The sequence below is a fragment of the Panthera tigris genome, chromosome D2, assembly GCF_018350195.1.
Source record: "Panthera tigris isolate Pti1 chromosome D2, P.tigris_Pti1_mat1.1, whole genome shotgun sequence".
Lineage (NCBI taxonomy): Eukaryota > Metazoa > Chordata > Mammalia > Carnivora > Felidae > Panthera > Panthera tigris.
Window position 1 is genome coordinate 78,601,211 of NC_056670.1, and position 21,225 is coordinate 78,622,435.

The following is a 21,225-nucleotide window of genomic DNA, read 5'->3' on the forward strand; positions in this document are numbered from 1 at the left end:
ACGTTCCTGAGCCCAGCTTGGAGCGTCAAGGGGGAGCAGGCAGAGAGCTGCCGACAATTCCTGCTGGGAGGGCGTCCTGGAAACGGGCCACAGAACTGGGCTCAGAGACTCACTCTGCCAGGTACCAGCCTCTGCTGCTTCTGGCACCTGTAGTTCTGGGTAAGAGTGAATTGTTAAATTCTAACTTCCAGGAGCCCAGTAAGGAACGAAGTTAGCACACACAATGCACTTACTCCTGAAGGAGCTCGACATGTGGTAGTTATTTTCATCATGACTGTTCTGGAATGAAACTTGACATCTTCTTGCGCCGAGTGACACCCAGGCGCTCCCCCAACTGCGACCTTGCCAGTACGAGTGGAAGAGGCCAAGCCAATGGCAGAGAACATGCACCCCGAGGAATCGTGTCTCTTCCTAGTTGAAGGTCTCCTTTCCCCCAAATCAAAGTTACCAAACATGGTTTGGAAATTTCTGCTGAGATGGCTGGACACCCACCAGAAATTCCAGGAAGACCAGAAGCTTCTGGGTAGAGGACTATGAGGGGAAAACATTCATTTTCTGGACTTGAACTGTGCCTTGACCACAATTCAGAACGGACTTCAGAAAAAAATACAGAGAATCCACTGGCTAGACTTCACAGAGGCTCTCCCACCATGCACTATACAGATTGTGATTGTGTGTGTGTGTGTGTGTGTGTGTGTACATACTCATCAGAGAAGACAGAGAGGAACAATGCCAGTAGAAGGCAGAATCCACTGTGATCCACACACAGTAGTTTCCCAGCATGTTACCCTTCGTACCACGGAGCCACAGCAGCCAAATGGAAGGTGCCACGGTACCTAGCTGCACACAGCAGGCCACGACGATCCCAACACATGGTGCCCGTTCCCCTTCTTCCTCTCTGCTCGGTGTGGCCACGTGCTCTAACTTGGAAGTGTTCCCTGAACGGTTATTCCCTATCTTTATGCAAAAGAAACGAGCAAAAGATAATAAGCCGGAGTTCTTCCGTCTCTGTCCGCACAACATCTGGCCAGAGTCTGCAGCTGCTGACCTCCGCCCTCCCTTCTGACGATGATGTCCGTCTATCCCTGCCTCTCAAGCAGCAGCCTCGACCCTTCCAAGCTACCTTCACCTTTTTTTGTGAAAAGGAGTGCCCTTCACTTGAACTTGCTCTTGTACTTGAATACAGGACGTAACACGCTGACGCTGATATTTTTATCAGGATGGTTGTCCGTTTTAGGGGTGCTCTGGTGCCACGTTGCTTGGGGTTTGTGAGGTCTGCCCACAGAAGCTCCGTAATTTCGAGGGCACGGTCCCTGCCGCAGAAAGGGCTCTCCGGGGTGATGCAGGCCCCCTGGGTTTCCCTACAGCCTTCGAGGTATCCAGTGCTGACACCTTCTGTGATGCCCATTTTCCACCACCAGCTTCATCGAGTTCCGCTAACCAGGATCATCGGGTGTAATTTGGAACGCCCACTGGACGGGCACTATGCACCAGGCACCGTTGGAGCTATGCTACTTACTTTGTTGCGTTGAATTAACACTGCGGCGTGAGTACTATCATGATTCCAGAGGGGGGATGAGACCCCAAACCCGGGTATCCTGGTTGTTTTAATCTGTTCTTAATAGCTGGTGGAGGAGAAGGGCGGTTAAAAGATATTAGTAACTTAAGCAGGGAAGGTTTAGGAACACTTCCCGCGCAGAGGCAAACGGTAAGCAAGGTAACGAGTCAGCTACAGTCAGAAGGAGCAGAGAGAGAGGGGGAGAATTACACAAATGTACTCATTTGTTCATAATAGCGTGTTAATCGGTAGCGTCTGAAGAAATACTGCATTACAGGCATTGCAGGAAATTGCAGTCAGAGAAAGAGCCGGGAGAACCACATTACAGACCTTCCTCATCATCAGAGGAAATACAACTCTGTGGATATACACGAGAAACACACAAAGTGACTCAGAAACGTTGAAACAGAAATCTGGGCACACGGATATCGGCAAATGCAAATGTAGAGAAGGCCAAGATTACGATTGTAAAATCCGCCCGCTGAATTCAGGGAAAAGAGAGCATTAAGCCGGACAAAGAAGGGCCCTGCACGATTCCAAAGGATACAGCTCACAATAAGGCATTAAGCAGTTGTGGATATCTATGTGCTAAAGCATAGCACCAACATTAATGAAACAAATTACAGGAGACACAAGGAGGGAGGAAGACAGTCTCTCTCGGCCATGATGGACTGTCAGCATAAAAGAGACGAAACACCACTAATTAAGAAGGTAAATCTAATGGCTATACGTGTGTGGGGCGCCTGGGTGGCTCAGCTGGTTAAGCGTCCAACTTCGGCTCAGGTCATGATCTCACGGTTCGTGGGTTCGAGCCCCGCATCGGGCTCTGTGCTGACAGCTCAGAGCCTGGAGGCTGCTTCAGATTCTGTGCCTCCCTCTCTCTCTCTGCCCCTCCCCTGCTCGCACTCTGTCTCTCCCTCTCTCTCAAAAATAAACATAAAAAAAAAAAATACTTGAGTTTAATGGCTATACGTGTGTTCTGTTGCCCTAAAACAAAAATAGTCTTTCTATTCCATCACTTATGGAGCTTTCACAAAAAAAAAACAAAAAAAACAAAAAAAACTGTCCTTATTTTAGGCCTCAAAAGAAACTTCTAAAACATCAACAAATTAGAAAGTAGAGACAATATTCTCTGATACAATGAGAAATGTATAAAATTAAAATCCTGGGGTGCCTGGGTGGCTCAGGCAGTTGAGCGTCCAACTCTTGATTCTGGCTCAAATCATGATCCTAGGGTCATGGGATCGAGCCTTGCATGAGGCTCTGTGCTGAGAGTAGAGCCTACTTGAGATTCTCCCTCTCTCCCTCTGCCCCTCTCCCCTGCTCACTCGCTCTAAAATAGATAAAATGATTTTTTTTAATTAAAAATCCAGGGGCACCAGGGTGGCTCAGTCAATTTTAAGCGTCCGACCTAACCCAGGTCATAATCTCGCAGTCTCGAAGTTCCAGCCCCGCATTGGGCTCTGTGCTGACAGCTCAGAGCCTGGAGCCTTCTTCAGATTCTGTGTCTCTTTCTCTCTCTGCCCCTCCCCCACTTGCACTCTGTCTCTGTCTGTCTCTCTCAAAAATTAACATAAAAAAATTTTTTTAATTATAATAAAAAATTCCAAGCCCTCTTGCCCCAGGAAATGTAAATCAGTCTCCCAAATAATCTTCGATCAGAGAGAAAATAAAAATCAAAAGTAAAGAACATCTAGAAAACAACAGTAATAAAACTTCATATGTCAGCAACTGCCCAGACAGAGTTAAGCAGTACTGGGCAGAAGTTTCTAGTCCTACAAGCAGACATCACTAAATAAGAGGGAGAAAAAGAAATGAATGAATGAAGAGTCCAACCCAGAGGGTTAATTGAATAATAAAATCTGAATAAAGCAAAAGGAAGGAATCTAAACAAACTATTGAATTCAAAAACAGAAAAATAGCAGAACTGATCAGTAATTCCAAGGAATGCTTGTTCTTTTTTTTAATTTAAATTTTAGTTAACACACAGTGCAATATTGGTTTTAGTGTAATTCAGTGATTCATCACTTACATACAAGTGCCCTCCATAATGCCCATCACCCATCTAGCCCATCTCCCACCCACCTCCCTCCATCAACCCTCAGTTTGTTCTCTATCATCAGGAGTCTCTCGTCATCTGTTTCCCTCTCTTCTCCCCACCCCCCTTCCCATATGTTCATCTGTTTGGTCTCTTAAATTCCACGTATGAGTGAAATCCTATGGTACTTGTCTTTCTCTGATTGGCTTATTTTGCTTAGCATAATACATTCTAGCTCCATCCACGTTATTGCAAATGGCGAGATTTCATTCTTTTGATGGCTCACTAATATTCCACTGTATATTATATCACATCTTCTTTTTCTATTCATCGATTGATGGATAGCTTGGCTATTGTTGATAATGCTGCTATAAACATCAGGGTGCATGTATCCCTTCGAATCTGTATTTTTGTATCCTGTGGTTAAATACCGAATAGTACAATTGCTGGATTGTGAGATAGTTCTATTTTTAGTTGTTTTTTTTTTTTTATTTTGAGGAACCTCCATACTGTTTTCCAGGGTGGCTGCACCAGTTTGCATTCCCAGCAGCAGTGCAAAAGGGTTCCTCCTTCCCCCGCATCCTCGCCAACACCTGTTGTTTCTTGTGTTGTTAACTTTAGCCATTCCGACAAGTGTGGGGTGGTATCTCGGTGTGGCTTTGATTTGTATTTCCCTGATGATGAGTGATGTTGAGCATTTTTTCATGTGTCGGTTGGCCATCTGGATGTCTTCTTTGGAGAAGTGTCTGTTCATGTCTTCTGTTCATTTCTTAACTGGGTTATTTGTTGTTTTGGATGCTGAGTTTGGTAAGTTCTTAGATTTTGGATACTAACCCTTTATCAGATATCATTTGCAAGCATCTCTCATTCCGTAGGCTGCCTTTTAGTTTTGTTGACTGTTTCTTTCACTGGCAGAAGCTTTTTATCTCGATGAAGTCCCAATAGTTCATGTTTACTTTTGTTTCCCTTGCATAATTGTTTAAAGGTTCATTTCTTCTGATCAGTGATCTTTCTCATTATTTTGAAGTATTTGTCCATTTCCTTTTTTTTCTTCATTAAAATATCTAATGCCTTCCTTAAAAAGGAGGAGAAAATGGTAAGATAGACAATGCACGGGGGCACCTGGGTGGCTCAGTCGGTTAAGCATCCAACTTCGGCTCAGGTTATGATCTTGTGGTTCATGAGTTTGAACCAGAGCCTGCTTAGGATTCTATGTCTCACTCTCTGCCCCTCCCCCACTCATGCTCGCTCTCTCTCTCTCTCAAAAATAAATAAACATTAAAAAAAAGATAGACAATTCATGAAATACTCTAGTGAAGAAAAAAAAAAGGAAATGCACAAATATTTCAAAATAATGAGAAAATAATCACTGACCAGAAGAAACGCATCCTTAAACAACTGTGCTGAATCAAATATGAATATATTTCTAAACACAAGATTTCTAGGACAACAGAATTTATCAAAACCGAGCAAAGAGACAGAAAATCTAAACAGCCGGAACACTGGTGCAGAAAGAAAGGCAGTCATAAAAGCGCTCCCCACAAGCCCCTCTGAATGCTCGTGCCTGGATGTACTCAAAGCTGGGAAAGCAAGAAAATCTTCCCTCACTTGGAAGATTCGATACCGAAAATCAACAAAGACTGCTCACACAGAGGAAACTTTAACCTAATGCCACATAGGAATATTGACGCAAAAATCCTAAATAAAATACTTGTAAACCACACCATTCGCGTCTGCCTAAAAAAGATGAAATTCTCAGGTATAAATCTGATAAAACACGTACTGAACTTGCAAGCATAAAAAAAAAAAAACCATAAAACACTGACGGAGGGAATCAAAGAAGCCTAATTAAATGAGAAAACATTCCCTGTCTGCGGACGGACGAGAGGCTTTGGTAGAGCGAAGCTGCCCTCCGAGTTAATAGACAAGATTCACTACAATTCCTGTTGAATCCTATTTAGATTTTTTTATGGTATAAACAGTATTATTCTAAAATGATTATGGAAAGGCGAACAAACTAGAATCGCTAAGACGATTTTGAAAAAGAATAAAGCAAGAGGAATCCATCTACCCTGTTTTAAGACATTGTACGGCTACAATACGATGGACGAGGAACAGACACACGGATCTGTGGAACAGAACAGAGAACCCAGAAATAAACCCACACAAATATGGCCAACCGACTTTGAACAAAGGCGCAAGAGCAATTTCATGGTGGAGGGGACAGTCTTTTCAACATTTGGCGCAGAAGCAATTATGTGTCTATGTGCAATTACACAGAATGAGGTTTAATGGGATAGATCATTAATCCCCACGAAACCTAACACTTTGGATAAGAATTAACTCAAAACGGGTCGCAGATTTAAAGGTAAAACGTAACACTATGAAACTTCAGAAGATAATACCTGAGTAAGTCTTTGGGGTCTAGAGCTTAGCAAAGAGTTCTTCGACCTGACCTCAAAAACACAATCCGTAAAGGAAAAAAAAAACCAAATCAATAGCGTATACTTGGCTGAAATTAAAACCTTGCTCTCTGAGAGCTTCACATGAAGCCAGGGTGAAAGGATGAAAAAATAAGCTGCGGACTGGGAGAAAATATTCGCAAACCATTGATCTGACAAAGGCATAGCTAGAATTTACAAACCCCACGACAGACAGGAATTTAGAATGTCAAGCTGGAGGCCCTTCAGCTGGTATCTTAGTCCCCGTGGGCTGTTAGAACCAAACACCACGGACTGGGTGGCTTATAAATAACAGAGATTTATTACTCCCAGTTCTGGAAGCTGGAAAGTCTGAGACCATCCCCGGGTGCCAGTTGGTCACACATTCTCCTTACACCCTCCCACGGAAGAAGGGGCTGGGGAGCTTGGTGGGGCCTCTTTGATAAGGGCACTAATCCCAAGCATGGAGGCTCCACCCTCATGACTTAATCGATTCCCAAGGGCTCCACCCACAAATACTATCACATCACGTGTTAGGATTTAGCACATACACTTCGAGAGGCACACCAACGTCCAGGCCGTAGCAGCTGGGGAAAGTATGGAAAAGACATAATGCGGGGACATTATTTCTAGTGGCCACTGGAGAATGAGTCTGATCGGTTACACCTGTGCCAAAACACAGTCCAAAATACAATGACTCCAAGATATCAATGTAGAAATCGAAACCATAAACGTGCTCAAAGAAAACATGGGGGCAATCACGCACGTTCTCAGAAGGGCGATGCCTTTACAAGGAGGACATAAACCTTAAGACACTGATTATATTAACTACGTACAAATTCAAAGTTTTTGTACAACACAGGGGGCCAAGTGACAAGGAAGGGAGTGACTGGGGACAACAGGAGTGGCTCAAATCACAGTCAAATAACTAGTTTTGGGTGGCCACAGGGTAAGATCCGAGGCACCCCGGGGGGTCTACCACAGTGGGCCTTCACGACAATCGGCCTTGCTGGTCAGATTCTTCTCTCTTTCCACCTCACAAGAGAGAGAATGTCCCCACATCCTCACCAACAAGCACCACCCGCCCCAGCAAACAGCACTGGATATGGCAAATGAGTGAAATCAGTCGGGAAAGGGACCATTAATAACCCACAACCCCAGCTGTAAGGAGCACTGAGTGTCGTCCACTTTCTCAGACAAGTAGAGAGAGCCCTGTGAAATCCCTTTTCAGTCAGAGAAGGAAGGGCCCAACAATCTCTCAGTTTTTAGGCCAATTTTCTGCTGGAACCATGGGGGGCGGGGGGCTGGCAGCTTCCTCTTCCTGTCCATCACCTCCTTGACAGAGCTTCGCAGGCTCAAATCCAAGCTGCGGCCAACCTATGACTCTGGGCAAGACCACCGCTCCCCCGAGGTCTAAACTTGTCTTTTGTAGCATCTTGAAAATAAAAGGTTGGGGGGGGGGGGCGGGGGGGAAGCGTTGCCTTTTGTCTACAATAGGCATCTGTCTACTCCCAGCACTCAAGAACACAGACACGGCTTTCTTGTTCTCTCCCTCCTTCCGGAACCACAGTGACGCAGTTAAATGGTGTGCTACCAGGGGCGCCTGGGTGGCTCAGTCGGTTAAGTAACCAACTCTGACTCAGGTCATGATCTCATGGTTCATGAGTTCGAGCCCTGTATTGGGCTCCACGCTGACAGCTCAGAGCCTGGAGACTGCTTCAGATTCTGTGTCTCCTTCGCTCTCTGTCCCTCCCCGACTCATGCTCTGTTTCTGTCTCTCTCTCTCTTTCAGAAATAAAACATTAAAAACATTTAAATGGTGTTATATGCTCAGCACAGACAAACGCTGGACGCTGAAAAATCAGCCCACTGATTTATTAGATTTTTTCAGTTGGGACCAGTTACCATGGCCTTTTGCAAACGCAGACCACAGGAGAGAGTGTTATAAACTTAGAAATAGTATCTAGTTTTCCATTACCTCCAGCAAAAAAAGTCTACCCGGATGAGAGAGGGAAAATACCACTCTGGAGGCCAAGCCCAATCGAGTTGGGTAGAGGACGAGGCAGTTCCTAGCTAAGAAACTCCACAGCAGAAAACTAAAAGTAAAAAGAAAATATTTAAAGTCCTTTAAATCTGACAGAGTCACTCAAGAGACCAGGGAAAAAAGGAACCAAAGAAATAGCTCACAGGAATCCTCAAAATTAGAGAGAAGATGGGGCACCTGGGTGGCTCAGTCGGTTAAGCGTCCGACTTCGGCTCAGGTCGTGATCTCACTGTTCACGAGCTCGAGCCCCGCGTCGGGCTCTGTGCCGACAGCTCAGAGCCTGGAGCCTGCTTCGGATTCCGTGTCTCCCTCTCTCTCTGCCCCTCCCCTGCTCATGTTCTGTCTCTCTCTGTCTCTCTGTTTCTGTCTCTGTCTCTCTCAGAAATAAATAAACGTTAAAAAAATTAAAAAAAAAAAATTAGAGCAGAGAGTTGGCTTCCAACCCCGCTCCGCAAGAACATGTGTCGAGCCCGGAGCTTCCTGCCCGGCTCCGCCTGGCACTGACCTCACGTCAGAGGGCAAAGTCGTGGGGTGGCCAGGCCACATGAGGGCTTGCGGGGGCCCGAGACACTTTTGCCTCCACGGGTGCTACTGGTTTCCCACACCAGCTGTAAAAGTACTGTAGACTTAGCGGTTTCAGCTACGCATTTATTATCTTACGGTTCGGGAGGGCAGAATTTCTGAGATCAGGGTGTCGGGCAAGGGCCGGGTATCTCCTGGAGGCTCCAGGGAGGAATCTGTTCCCTTGCTTTTCCAACTTGTAGAGGCCACCCCCATTCCCTGCTCGGGGCCCCTTCCTCCACCCTCAGAGCCAGCCACACCTGCTGCGCCTTGTGCCTCCCCCTTCCGCTGTCCAGGACCGCCGCGTCTGCACCGGGCCCGCCCAGGCAACCCAGGGTCACGTCTCTATTTGCGGGTCAGCCGATCAGCAACCTCAAGTCCACGTGCGACCCTGAGGCCCGCGTGCCATGGAACCTCGCACCTTCTCAGATTCTTGGGACTCGGACGTAAACATCTGCGCCGGCTACTCTCCTGCTGACCACAGGCCACTTGCTTCCTCCATAAAAACAATTTTCAAGCCATGTTTTTTTTGACTGCCTTGGTACAGAGGTGAACACAGTAACATGATATATTTGAATGTTTTCTTTGACCTCAACGTTCCTTTCTTTTTTTTCCAGGTTGTACAAGAGGTTAAACACGTTCACGGGCCCCTAAAGGTCACAAGGCTGCTGGCACCGTGTCTGACAGGTAAGTGGGCCCTGGGTGTGGCCAGCAACGCCCTCTGGCCCCCCGGCGTCCACAAGTGCTCAGAAGCACACAGGAGCCCATTCACGGGGCTTGAGGCCTCAGGGTGCAGGAGAAAATCGTGAGTAATAGCAGGGAGAAGGAGGGGGAGGGCAGAAAGCACAGGTATGTTCACGACGAGGCAGAGAGAGATATCAAGCTGTGTGTGCTCTCCAAGCCTCAGTGTTCTCATCCACACAATGGGGACAAGAAAGGGACCTTCCTGGCAGGTACTGAGAGGCACCCAGTATGGTGATGCCAAGTGCTCTGCAGCCCCGGCACAGGGAAGCGATGTCATTTTATTTCAAGAAATTTCCTGCCGGCCAAATCCATTTGTACAAAATACAGATGTGTCAGAGGAGTATTTTCACAAAATGCCAGGCTCTGCTTAGCTGCAACGTGACTGATCCAGTTCTAAAGTCTTTCCTGGGTGCCCTCCGGGGACACGGGAGGTCCTAGCTATGAATGGCTAGGGGAGGGGGCTCCCAGGAAGGGGCAGTGAGATGTTGACTTCGTAAATAATAGCAGCCACGGCCCTCTGTGCCTCCGCTGTGTCCCGAATGTGCCGGTCCATTCTGAGACCATCTGCGTCTCACTGAACATGCACGACAAGCTGAGAGGGAGTCGTCACCTCTCCTTACAAGACCAGGAGGCTCGGAATCGCCAGGAGCCCACCTGGACCACCCACCCACCTACTCTGGGCTGGGGGTGGCCGTCCGTCCAGCCTCTGGATGGGAGAGAATCAGGACATGATCTGAGCAGTTTCGAATGATGCAGCAGGAGGGGCAGTCACTGAGACCTTCCCTCTGTTGGCTGGTACAACCTAGCACTTGGGGGCTCAGTGGCAAACAACAGCCAGGTCCTGCCTGCTGCCCGGGAGTGACATCAGTGCAAGTAAAAACAAATAAATAGGTAATCAAATAAAGCCAAGTGGGGGCACAGAGCTACTGAGAGTGCGTTTCAAAAGAATGATCAGGAGAAAAAAAAAGCCTCTGATGCAGGAGGGTTGAACTTTCAGACAGAGAGAATGGTACGTGCAAAGGCCCTGAGGCAGGAGCATGCTTGCTTTATCTGTGGAACAGAGGAGGCTCCTGCTAGGAGTGCAGTCAGACAGTGCGAGCCAATCCACAAAGGCTGTGTGGGTCCAGGGGTAGAAGCATTATGTGAGCTAAGCAGGGGTGGGGCCCCCTCTACCAGGAAACAGATGAGAAAAAAGATGAGATGTACCCAGCAGCCTTCTGGAGGGTTTCCTTGGTGGGGGGGGGGGGGGGGGGCGGGGGGGGGCGGGTCACAGCTCAGGGGGACCGAGGACCCCTGAGTAAAGCAGGGTGCAAGTCCCAGCCCCAGGAAGGAGCTCGAGAGTTGTCTCCACTTCAAAGCTGTTACCTTCCAAGAGCTTGTTTCTTAGTCATCGGCACCCAGAAAACCTAGTACGACCATGCAACCGTTAAGTGAGAGTTTCGTTTGACTTCAAACAACCCTCCCTGCGTGGTGGAAACAGAACATGAAATGAAGAAATGATTGCATGCCAGGCCCTCTATCTGAACTTGTCGAGGTTTTCATTAAAACCCCTCCATCTCGTGCCAAACTCAGCAATTCAAAGACTGTCAGTTTCCAAAGAAGTTAGAAAGGTGTTCGGAAGCTTGTGCCTTCCCAGCACCACCCCCCCCCCCCAGAAGGTGCCAGACATTTCATGTTGCCAGGAAGTGAGGAAGGAGGCCCGGTACCGTGCATTCTGAAAACACACACTCTCTCTCCCCCAAGAAGCCGGGAGGTGATTGATGGCGTGCTGGCCAGCCTCCCCTCAAGCTCTGTGCCAGGGGCCGCCGGGTGCCCCTCCGCGCCCCTGGCCCCAGCCCCCTGTGCTGCATTGCTCTGCACCCTGGTGGCTCGGACCCCAACCCCGGGGGACGAGAGAAGCATGAAGGCCGAGGTCGGTCCTCTGGGAGCAGAAAACAAGATGAACTGAAGATTAAGGGAGGGGCTGGGTGGACACTTCCCGCTGGGAGCCAGGGGTCCAGTCGCTGGGCAGGTGTCGGAGCGGTTCCCTCTCCAACCCCGTCGCCAGATGCACACCCTCCAGTGGCGTCTCTCCTTAGCTCTGCCCCTTCTTGCGCTCACTTTTGCTTCTCGCCAGACCCCACCTTCTCCACAGCCATCTCCTCACCTCTCCTGAGCTCGGGTCCAGCGCGTCCCAGACATTCTCCCAACAGGGACGGCAGTGGGGGCCAGCCTGCAGCCTCGAGACTTCCAGACGCCCACTCCTCTCCGACCCCCGGCTCGCTCACACCCCCCCACCCCACCCCTGGGCCCCAGCTGATCACCTCCACTGCCCCTGTGGACTTTTCAGATGACCACTGTCTTCCCGGCCAAGCTCGCATCCACTTCTGAAGCCTCATTTCCCCTAGTGGCTCCTTGAACTTGCTCTGAACTTCCAGGGAATCAGCCCTCTGCCTCTTCCCCCGCCAGCCCTGGAGCTGACCCTCACACCCTTCCTTCCAAATGCGCTCGGTGCCCTGCCAGCTCCCGAAATGCCCTGGTCCCTGCACCTCCTCCAGCGGCTCGGCCATCGACTCTATCGCCCCCTAGTGGAGAAAGTGCCAGCAGTGCCAGGTGGGACCGGTCCAAGCCTATGAGCTCTAGACACCCGCTGAGCCCTCTGAGGGCCCTCCCTGTCCTCTTGCCGTAAGCGGCCAACCCCTAGAGCCGCCACACTCACTGTCTGCAGAGGACCCCGCCGATCTGCCCCACCGGCCACCGGCCCCTCCTGCGAACACAGCTCTTCCCAGGGCAGAAAGGGGGAACGGGCCTTTCCCTGGCCTTGCCTTCCCTCTGGGTTGGGCACCTACTTCAGCTGCTCCTCTCCTTCACCATCAGAACTGTCCGGAACCATCAGCGGAGGCCCACATTCAGAACCTTTGCTACAGCTTTCCACGGACAAACAGAAAGCCAGCCCCTTAGGCTGGAGCTGTGTCTCCACTGTCTTTGTGTCCTTGGTCACAAGCCTGGCTCCCAGCCTGGCTCCGTTCATCTGGCTCTAATTAGCCTGACTGCTGTTTAAAAATTCAGCCGACCAGTCAAACCCTCCCGGCCGTCACCTTACAAACTCATCAGTCAGACTGCTACCTCACTTTGAGGACACATTCACAGACTCTCCAGAGAATGAGAATCGTTTTGTTGGTTAAGCAAGTAAAACTTAAAACCTTCGGCTATTTTTAAACTGCCTGTATTTCGCCCATGTCGGTACAGCATCTATCCACCTCCGGCAGAATAATTAACTTTCCAACCATCACACTGGTTGTGATTGTAGCACCCATAGGTCTAATATACTTTCTGAGATTAGGGAAATTAAAGATTAGCTTTTTTAAAAAAAATTTTTTTAATGTTTACTTATTTTTGAGACAGAGAGAAAGAGAGAGAGCGTGAGCAGGGGAGAGGCAGAGAGAGAGAGAGGGAGACACAGAATTTGAAGCAGGCTCCAGGCTCCGAGCTGTCAGCGCAGAGCCCGACGCGGGGCTCGAACTCATGAACCATGAGATCATGACCTGAGCCGAAGTCGGACGCTTCACCGACGGAGCCACCCAGGCGCCCCAAAGATTAGCTTTCATTAGTATGGAGACGTTTCACTAAATTGCAGGGTGGTGGAGAAGGATAATTTCTACTGGTGAAACATACAAATGATTCAATATCATAAACATAGTTATATTTTATTACTTTCAAATAGCCCAAATAATTTGAAAAATTATGAAACCGAGAATCACAGCTTTTCGTCCACCCGATTATGAACTGGTTGCAGGCCACGACCTAAAGCCTTGCGACCAGCCAGATCATCCTTCACATCTGTGTCATGCATCTGATAACGGCTCTCCCATCCCCCACCCCTCGTCAACAGGCATGTTGTGGATGCTAGTGGATCCGTTCACATACGGGATTTTTCCACCAGACTGAAAGCTCCCTGCAGGCAGGCCACTTTCTGCTCACCTCATATCCCTAGTGCTTAGCACAGAATGCTCAAAACAGATGAATCCATGAACACACAAAGAGAATGTCAGAAACATGTAAGATTATGGATGTTCACTTAAAAATACCAATCAAGAAAGTCCTGCGGATGGAAAGTATGAATAGTATTCCTAAGTATACACGTACTGTTAACTCCAAAGTGCTCCTATATTTATTTCAACAACCAGACAGAAGCCATTTCTAAACAGCAGGATCCATCTGGCCCCGACCTCAAGGAGCCCGCAACTCCTTGCCTTCCGTTTCTAAAACACTCCCAACCAAAATGTGATGGATGCTCTGAGATTAGGGGATGGTCTGCAGGCTCAACTAGAAACCTCAAGTTCTAACTCCAACGCTGCCTTTGTTTGTCTTGGTTTGAATTCCACATCTCCCCTCCACCCGGCCAGATTGAGGAAGTGGCCACGAGCCTTTCAAGAAGCTGGCCCAGTTGTAACCTGCACAGAAGCACCCTCGGGCTGTCCGGGATTCTTGCTGCCAGAGATACTTGGATGAAGGCATCCTCCAGGGCTGCTCCGACAAGGGGCGAGGGGAGGGCCAGGCAGGCACCGCTCCCCTCCACCCCCCCAGATTCACACAGAGCAGCCTCACCTCTCTCTATTTTCTAAATGCTTCTGTAGCTAAAAATAAAGCTTGAAAGCCACTGTCCTAAATAAAACCCAAAGAGGAGCGGAGGGAAGAAAGTAAAGTTTACCGAGCTCTTAGTATGTGCAGGGTAATTTTTTTTTGTAAGGTTTATTCATTTCTCAGAGACAGAGAGACAGAGCGTGAGCAGGGGAGGGGCGGAGAGAGAGGGAGACAGAATCCGAAACAGGCTCCAGGCTCTGAGCTGTCAGCACAGAGCCCGACTCGGGGCCCGAACTCACAGACGGTGAGATCATGACCTGAGCTGAAGTCGGACGCTCACCAGACTGAGCTGCCCAGGCGCCCTGATGTGCAGGGTAATTTTAAAACAGTGTAACAATTTATCTGACTTCCGTGCATCTTTATCAGTGGGAGAACAGCTCCCTTCTTTCAGGCAGCAGACTGAAGCTCAGAGAAGAGAAAATTCATAACCAACAAGAGTCAAGAGCTGTGACGAGACTCCAAAGCCACCTTGTTGGGGGTGCCATCCTCTCTAGAAATCGTCACTCCTCAATCTCCCGTATCCCCTTCCCTCTCCCTAGTCCCATTTCCAAGCTTGCTCTCAGTCACTGACGCTGGCAGATGAATGAACTCATTACTGTGCCCTGTGAACGAACCTTTGTCCATTTGTTACTTCCTAACAATATTCGTTCATTAAAAAATCATTACTCGAGCATCTAATAGAAGCCTGGGACTGGGCAAAATGACCAGGTATTACCTCTATCATCCAGGTGCTTCCAGACTAGCAGGGAGAAACACAGAAGCCCGTAAAGAGAAATATTAAAAATGACACCAGAGATGCCTGTGTTGGGAACAGTGTGCGGGGAGAGGGAAAGGGGGACACCTGCTGTCTTCTTCACTGTTCATATTTGATGGTTCCTATTGCCGACGTGTTTCCTGGTCATACTGGGACACATCCCAGTGCTTCCAGCATTATTCATTAACAAAATGAATGAGTTTCATTCATCCTCCTGGGGGGAGGCGGCAAGCTTCAGACACCAGAACCTATCTTTGTCCCACTTCTTCTTCAGTCTTTGGTGCAGACCATCCTGTTCTGGGTGGTAAGACAAAGTGAAACCCATCGCATTTCTTTCCATTGTCCTTGAAGAACAATTTGACTTGAAATACATTTAGACATTTCAAAAGAAAAAGACTCTTAAAAGCAATTCTATCCCTTGTCTTAGCCCTCTAAGATGTTCCTGTCCTAGGCTAAGTCAAAGAAAGATCTTGTTCTACGGCCGTTTCTTGTTCACCCCAAATGCTCTTGTGTCCTTGATGCGATGGAATGTGAGTGTTATTCTTATCCTGCTCTGTCCTTCCAATCCAATAATAAATCAACTACAGGATTTCTAACGACAGCGGTTAGACAGGTTAATATCCAAGCATTAAGGTAAAATCCCTTCGTTGATCCCTATGCATAATCTCAGATCAGTCTTTCTCTCCAAGTTTCTGCTCCAAGTTGAGCCATTCAACATTCCCTTCCCCCAAATTCTCGCCTTTCAGAATCTGAGCAGTGAAAACAATTGTCATGGTAATAAGCTGATTACAGCCCAATGCGCCCCACAGAGCAAAAATCATCATTACACACAAGCACTGCTAAAAAGCAAAGCGGAAAAAAACGAAATGCGCTACACAAAACAGCCCAAACACACGACCGAACGCTGTCAAAATGCACAGATTAACCCAGCTCTGGAAATGTATTTGAAGGAAATAATTGGAAGGAAGAAAAAAGTATGAAAATTCTTTCTTGCAAAATGGTATGGGATACCAGAACACTAAGAAGGTGACAGAGACAGGGCTGGGTAAATTATAGGCTATGAAAAATGATCATTGTGATGTCAGAGTAACAGTGGGGAAAAATGCTTGGATATGTTTTTAAGTTAAAATAACATAATTGCATATGCAGTAGGATTACACATGCGTAAAAAAAAAAAACTATGTCTAAGGGTGGTGGGATCGTGGGTAATGTTTTAAAACGTTGCTAGATGTAATAATATCGTCTTTACAATAAAAAAAAAAGCTCAGAGGGAAAACAGATGATGAGTCATTGCCTGATCGTTGTCACCATGTAAGAAAGTCCCCTTTACAGTGACAATGACAGGCAGTTAAATATGAGCACAGATGCCAGGCTCCCCTCTCTTATCCTGGTTTATTTATTACTGTTGACCTTTCCGGGGATTAAAAATTAATCTAATCAACAAATTACAGACACATTGTACGTGACCGCCAAGAGGTAACTAGCAAACACTGAAATGAAATCCGAGAGTGTGGTACAGACAGGGAAGATGAAGCGGGTAGGGTGGGAGGGGTCTTAGCTGATGAGACCAGTTTCCTAATGTCACCGCGCGAGGCATTCGTGCCCTTGGCTTCTCAGTTGTAGGCGGATGTTAGAGGCACTTGAAAACTCTTGCTTAAATTCGGAAAGCACTCAAGATCCCGTGGACCCTGCTTTGCCCTGCCCAGCCCCCAGTCTCCGTGTGCCTGCTGTCTACACGGCTGGAGACACAGGACAACCCCAGAGATGCAGCCCCGCTTTGGTCTCTACAACCAGCCCTGGGTTGAGGCAGGGACGTTGTTTCGTATTTTTCGTGCACGTTGCTTTTGCACATACGTTTTTTTCATTACCGTAGTAAAAATACATAACAAAATGGATCATTTCCACCGTTTTTTAAGTGTACAATTCAGGGGCATCAAGCACGTTCACATCACTGTGCAACGGCCACCTCCATCCACCTCCGGAACTTTTCAGCACCCCAGACTGAAACTCAGTACCCATTTAGACAATAACACCCCGTTTCCCCTCCCCCAGACCCTGGCCTCCACCATTCCACTTTCGTCTGCGAGGCTGAGTACTTAGGAACCTCACGTAACCGCAATCACATTTGCCCCTTCGTGACTGGCTTATCCCACTTGGCATCATGTCCTCAAGATTCAGCCATGGTAGAGCAGGTGTCAGAATGTCCTCCCTTTTCCGGGGCGCCTGGGTGGGTCAGTCAGTTAAGCGTCCGGCTTTGGCTCGGGTCATGATCTCACAGTTGGTGAGCTCGAGCCCCGCATCGGGCTCTGTGCTGACAGCTCAGAGCCTGGAGCCTGCTTCGGATTCTGTGTCTCCCTGTTGCTCTCCGTCCCTTCCCCACTAGTGCTCTCTCTCCCTCTGTCTTCCAAAAATAAATAGATGTTAAAAAAAATTTAAAAAACAAAAAGAATGCCCTCCCTTTTTAGGGATGAGTAATATCCCACCGTATGCATGTACCACAGGACAGAGAGCCTACCTCTCTTGGGATCCCCATCAGATCATCTCGTTGTTGACCCAGCCTTGGGCCCAAGCTCAAATGGGCTCCATGTCGTCCTCAGGCCTCACCCCGGCTGCTCCTTCACGTCCAGTAGTTCCTCTATTTGGGAACCTCCCTAGGCTTCCAGTCCTTCTCAGACTCTAAAGGGTTCACGCCTTCTACTCCCAAACAGTGGCTTACACCTGTTACCGAGAACTCACTTCTTGTTCAGAGTTCCCACCTCGGGCTGTCAGGGTACTAGTAATCCATCACAGATCCAAGATGGCAGCCACCTGCCTAAGCTGCACTGTTTTAACGATACCTTTGTCTACTCAGCGTTAACCTGCTGGGTGGGTCCCTCCCTCTGTTCTTGACAATGTCATTTCCAGAGATGCCTGTGTCCACAGCAAGCCCAGCATCCTGTCCACATTCCGATTTTCTTCCTTTCTATTGCTTATCGTCAGATACTTCTCTGCGTCTTCCTGTTTCTGTCCAAACCCTAGAATATTAGACCCAAGGCATAGAGTCTACAAAAGCACAGGTCCATCCACACTTACAGCCAAAGTGAGTTCCTTCCTTGAGTGATGACACCAGTGAATTTGGTCAGACGTCTAGCATCCACTTCAATCCACTGATGGAGGTCATTCCTTCCTGCACACCACGCCCCATCATAAAAATCATTTTCGTTAATACCTGCCTGGAAAGAAAGAGAGATGTTCTTCAGAAAGACCCAGAATCAATGAATATTCTCATGAGATTTGGCGGGGGGGGGGGGGGGGGGTTGATGGTCAGAAAAGAATGAGCAGGGGATAAAGAAAAAAAAAATACTATGCCCTGAACACTCTTTATTCTAAATCATAAAATGGGATTGCTTATTATTAACAAGTTGGAAATATTTCAATATGATATGTCCTCTTCTTGCCCAGTGTGGAAGAGGAAATTTAATGAGCTCGCCTATTACTCATGCACCCACCAGGCACAGACTGCCTCCTACGAACCAGCCTACACATGCCAGGTGCTGGGAATACAAAGGTGAATCGTCCCCTCCCAGAACCTCACCATCCAGGCAGGAAGAAAGACATGAAAACAGATGAATTAGAACACAATGGGGAATGTGTTATTTCAGGAAGCAGAGCAAACTGCTACAGCAGCATTTAAGGATAATGACTAACTTGGTCTGGTGGAGACCAGGACAGAGGTGATCACGGAGTTGGCTGTCGAAGGGTAAGTGTATCTAGTGAATGTGTATGCATTGGCATTTAAGTCACTTGATGCGTTGAGTTTTAGCTCCTATGGCTACCAAAGATTCTTTGGATCTGAATCTACAAGGTAGGTGGTGTTTCTGCTCTGGAATTTTCCCTATATTATTACCATTTCAAGAGAGAATTCTCTGGAAAGAAAGAAAGAAAGAAAGAAAGAAAGAAAGAAAGAAAGAGAAAGGAAAGGAAGGAAGGAAGGAATAGGGAGGAAAGGAAGGAAAGGAGGGAGGGAGGGAGGGAGGGAGGGAGGGAGGGAGAGAAAGATAAGAAAGAAAGAAAGAAAGAAAGAAAGAAAGAAAGAAAGAAAGAAAGAAAGAAAAAGAAAAAGAAAGGAAAGGAAGGAATAGGGAGGAAAGGAAGGAAAGAAGGGAGAAAGAAAGAAAGAAAGAAAGAAAGAAAGAAAGAAAGAGGAAAGGAAGGAAGGAAGGAATAGGGAGGAAAGGAAGGAAAGGAGGGAGGGAGGGAGGGAGAGAGAGAGAAAGAAAGATAAGAAAGAAAGAAAGAAAGAAAGAAAGAAAGAAAGAAAGAAAGAAAGAAAGAAAGAAAAGGAAGGAATAGGGAGGGAGGGAAGGAAGGAAAAGGGAGGGAAGGAAGGAAGGAAACGAAATAGAACATCTGAACTGAGTCTTCCTAATTTACTAAGACCCTTTCAATATGAACCCCATGGCTTTTTCTATAGCTATTACACAAATATGTACTCAGATGAGAAAAAAAGTCTAAATGGGATTTAAAAGATAGGCCAGCCCATCGTTCCCATCTGAGCACTTTTCAGCCCGAATTCTGGGGCAGCCTTACTTCTAATGGGCATCAGTGATGTGAAACTCACAGTCCAGCTACAGCACAGGAACAACGTGGCCAAGGGGTCCGCAAGTAGAACCCGATCATCACTGCGCTGGCTAACATCGGTCTCGTACCAGGACCGAACCACGTGTGTGCACTCTCACCCCCTCCTCAAACAATCCTGAAAAGCTCTGAGGGCAAATGTCACAATACTCGCCTCTCGTGGCCTCCTCAAAGCACCACGATCTCAAACGAAGGTGAATGGAAACACCCATCAGTCCATGCTCTTCAGAAACCCAACCGGCACCTCGGGTCTGAGGGCATATGGGGCGTTTGTGCCAAGGACCTGGAGGTGCTGCCACGTTCTGCCTTCCAGAACCCCCGGGAACGGCTAAATCTTGCAAGTGCGTGTTACCTGGGCTTCGGCCGGCCTTGCTGAAGTCACAGGGTGTGAATGTCTGAAGCTCTCGTTTCCCAGAGGTGCTAGCCAACCAGGGGGCCACCGCCCCATGAAACGTAATGAGCTCCCCTATAATGGGGCTCTCAGGACACAGTCCCCCTACTTCTTCACCCAAGGCAGGTATCCTGTCTAGACCGAGACCTGGAGCACGTCGATACCTACAATACTGCCACGTAGCTTCCTTCAGGAAACCGTAACATTTAGTTGGTATCGGGCTCCTCTCTTCTCGTAAACAGCCCACGAGACTGGCATTGATTTCATTTCCTCTTTTTTTTTTTTATGTTTATTCATTTTTGAGAGACATCAGAGCAGAGCAAGAGCAGGGAGGGACAGAGAGAGAGAGAGGGAGACACAGAATCCCAAGCAGGTTCCAGGCTCCGAGCTGTCAGCACAGAGCCCGACGCGGGGCTCAAACTCACGAACTGTGAGATCGTGGCCTGAGCCGAAGTCGGACACTCTACCGACTGAGCCACCCAGGCGCCCCTGATTTCATTTCTCAACATTCACCTTCACTGTGCCTCTACTACCTGGCCCGGGGGACGGGAATGTAAAGGGGGAAGACATGTGCAGCCCGGCCCTCTTGGTGCTCAGAACGGGCAGACGGGCTGAAGTCCACACATGCGGCTCGCGTTCTGGTCCTGGCATCTCCAAGTCAACCACCGCACAAAGTGCTGGTGAGGGCCTCGTGCTCTAAAGTCCCCCTGCCGGGTGGGAATCCCAACTCCGCCATTTGCACCCTGTATACACCCCAGCAATGCGCCTAAAAGCCCCGTGCCTCAGTTTCCCCATCTGCTACAATGGGGGCAATGATCCTTTCTCCCTGAGGGTGCCGATGGTGATGACAAGAGGCCCTGGCACGCCGTGTGGGCTCGATAAATGTTACCTCACATAAGGGAGCCCTCAACAAATGTCATCAGTACAAAGCAAGGACTGTCTGGCACATTTACGGAAATACGGGTGCTTTACGAATCGCTCCACACTTTGTGAAATTATGAGCAATTACAACACTATTCTGGGCACTTGCGGTCACACTTTCTACACCGTCAAACATCCCGAATAGGGTTAGAAAATCTGAAGAAAGAGGAGACTCAGAGTCTGAGTCCTCAAAAGGAATCCACGTTGCCACTGCCCACCCCCCCCCCCAGGGGTTTTTGGCAATTTCTGCGACTATTTTTGGCTGTCACCACTGGGAGAAAGTGGGAGCTACTGGTGACTAATGGACAGAGGCCAGGGATGCCGCTGACCACCCTGCAGTGCGCAAGACAGCCCCCGCCACAAAGAAGCGCCTCAACCCAAATGTCACTGGTGCCAAGACAGGGGACACCCGGTCATGGGCTGAGCAGACAAGAACAGAGCTGCCACGGAACCTGGGATTTCCACCCCGAGAGAATCACGGAAATTTGGGGGAGCTCTCCCTGCGCTATCCGACCAAAGCCTACTTGGCGGAT

The 21,225-nt window shown here is 48.3% G+C and overlaps 1 protein-coding gene across 1 annotated transcript in view; it reads right to left on the reverse strand.

Annotated features, from left to right (window-relative positions):
• CPXM2 (carboxypeptidase X, M14 family member 2) overlaps window positions 1-21,225 on the reverse strand; it is a 140,213-nt gene that overhangs the window by 66,282 nt on the left and 52,706 nt on the right. Inside the window, exon 4 of the mRNA XM_042960604.1 lies at window positions 17,836-17,975. Coding sequence (XP_042816538.1) covers window positions 17,836-17,975 — 140 coding nt within the window. The remainder of the gene's footprint in view (window positions 1-17,835; window positions 17,976-21,225) is intronic.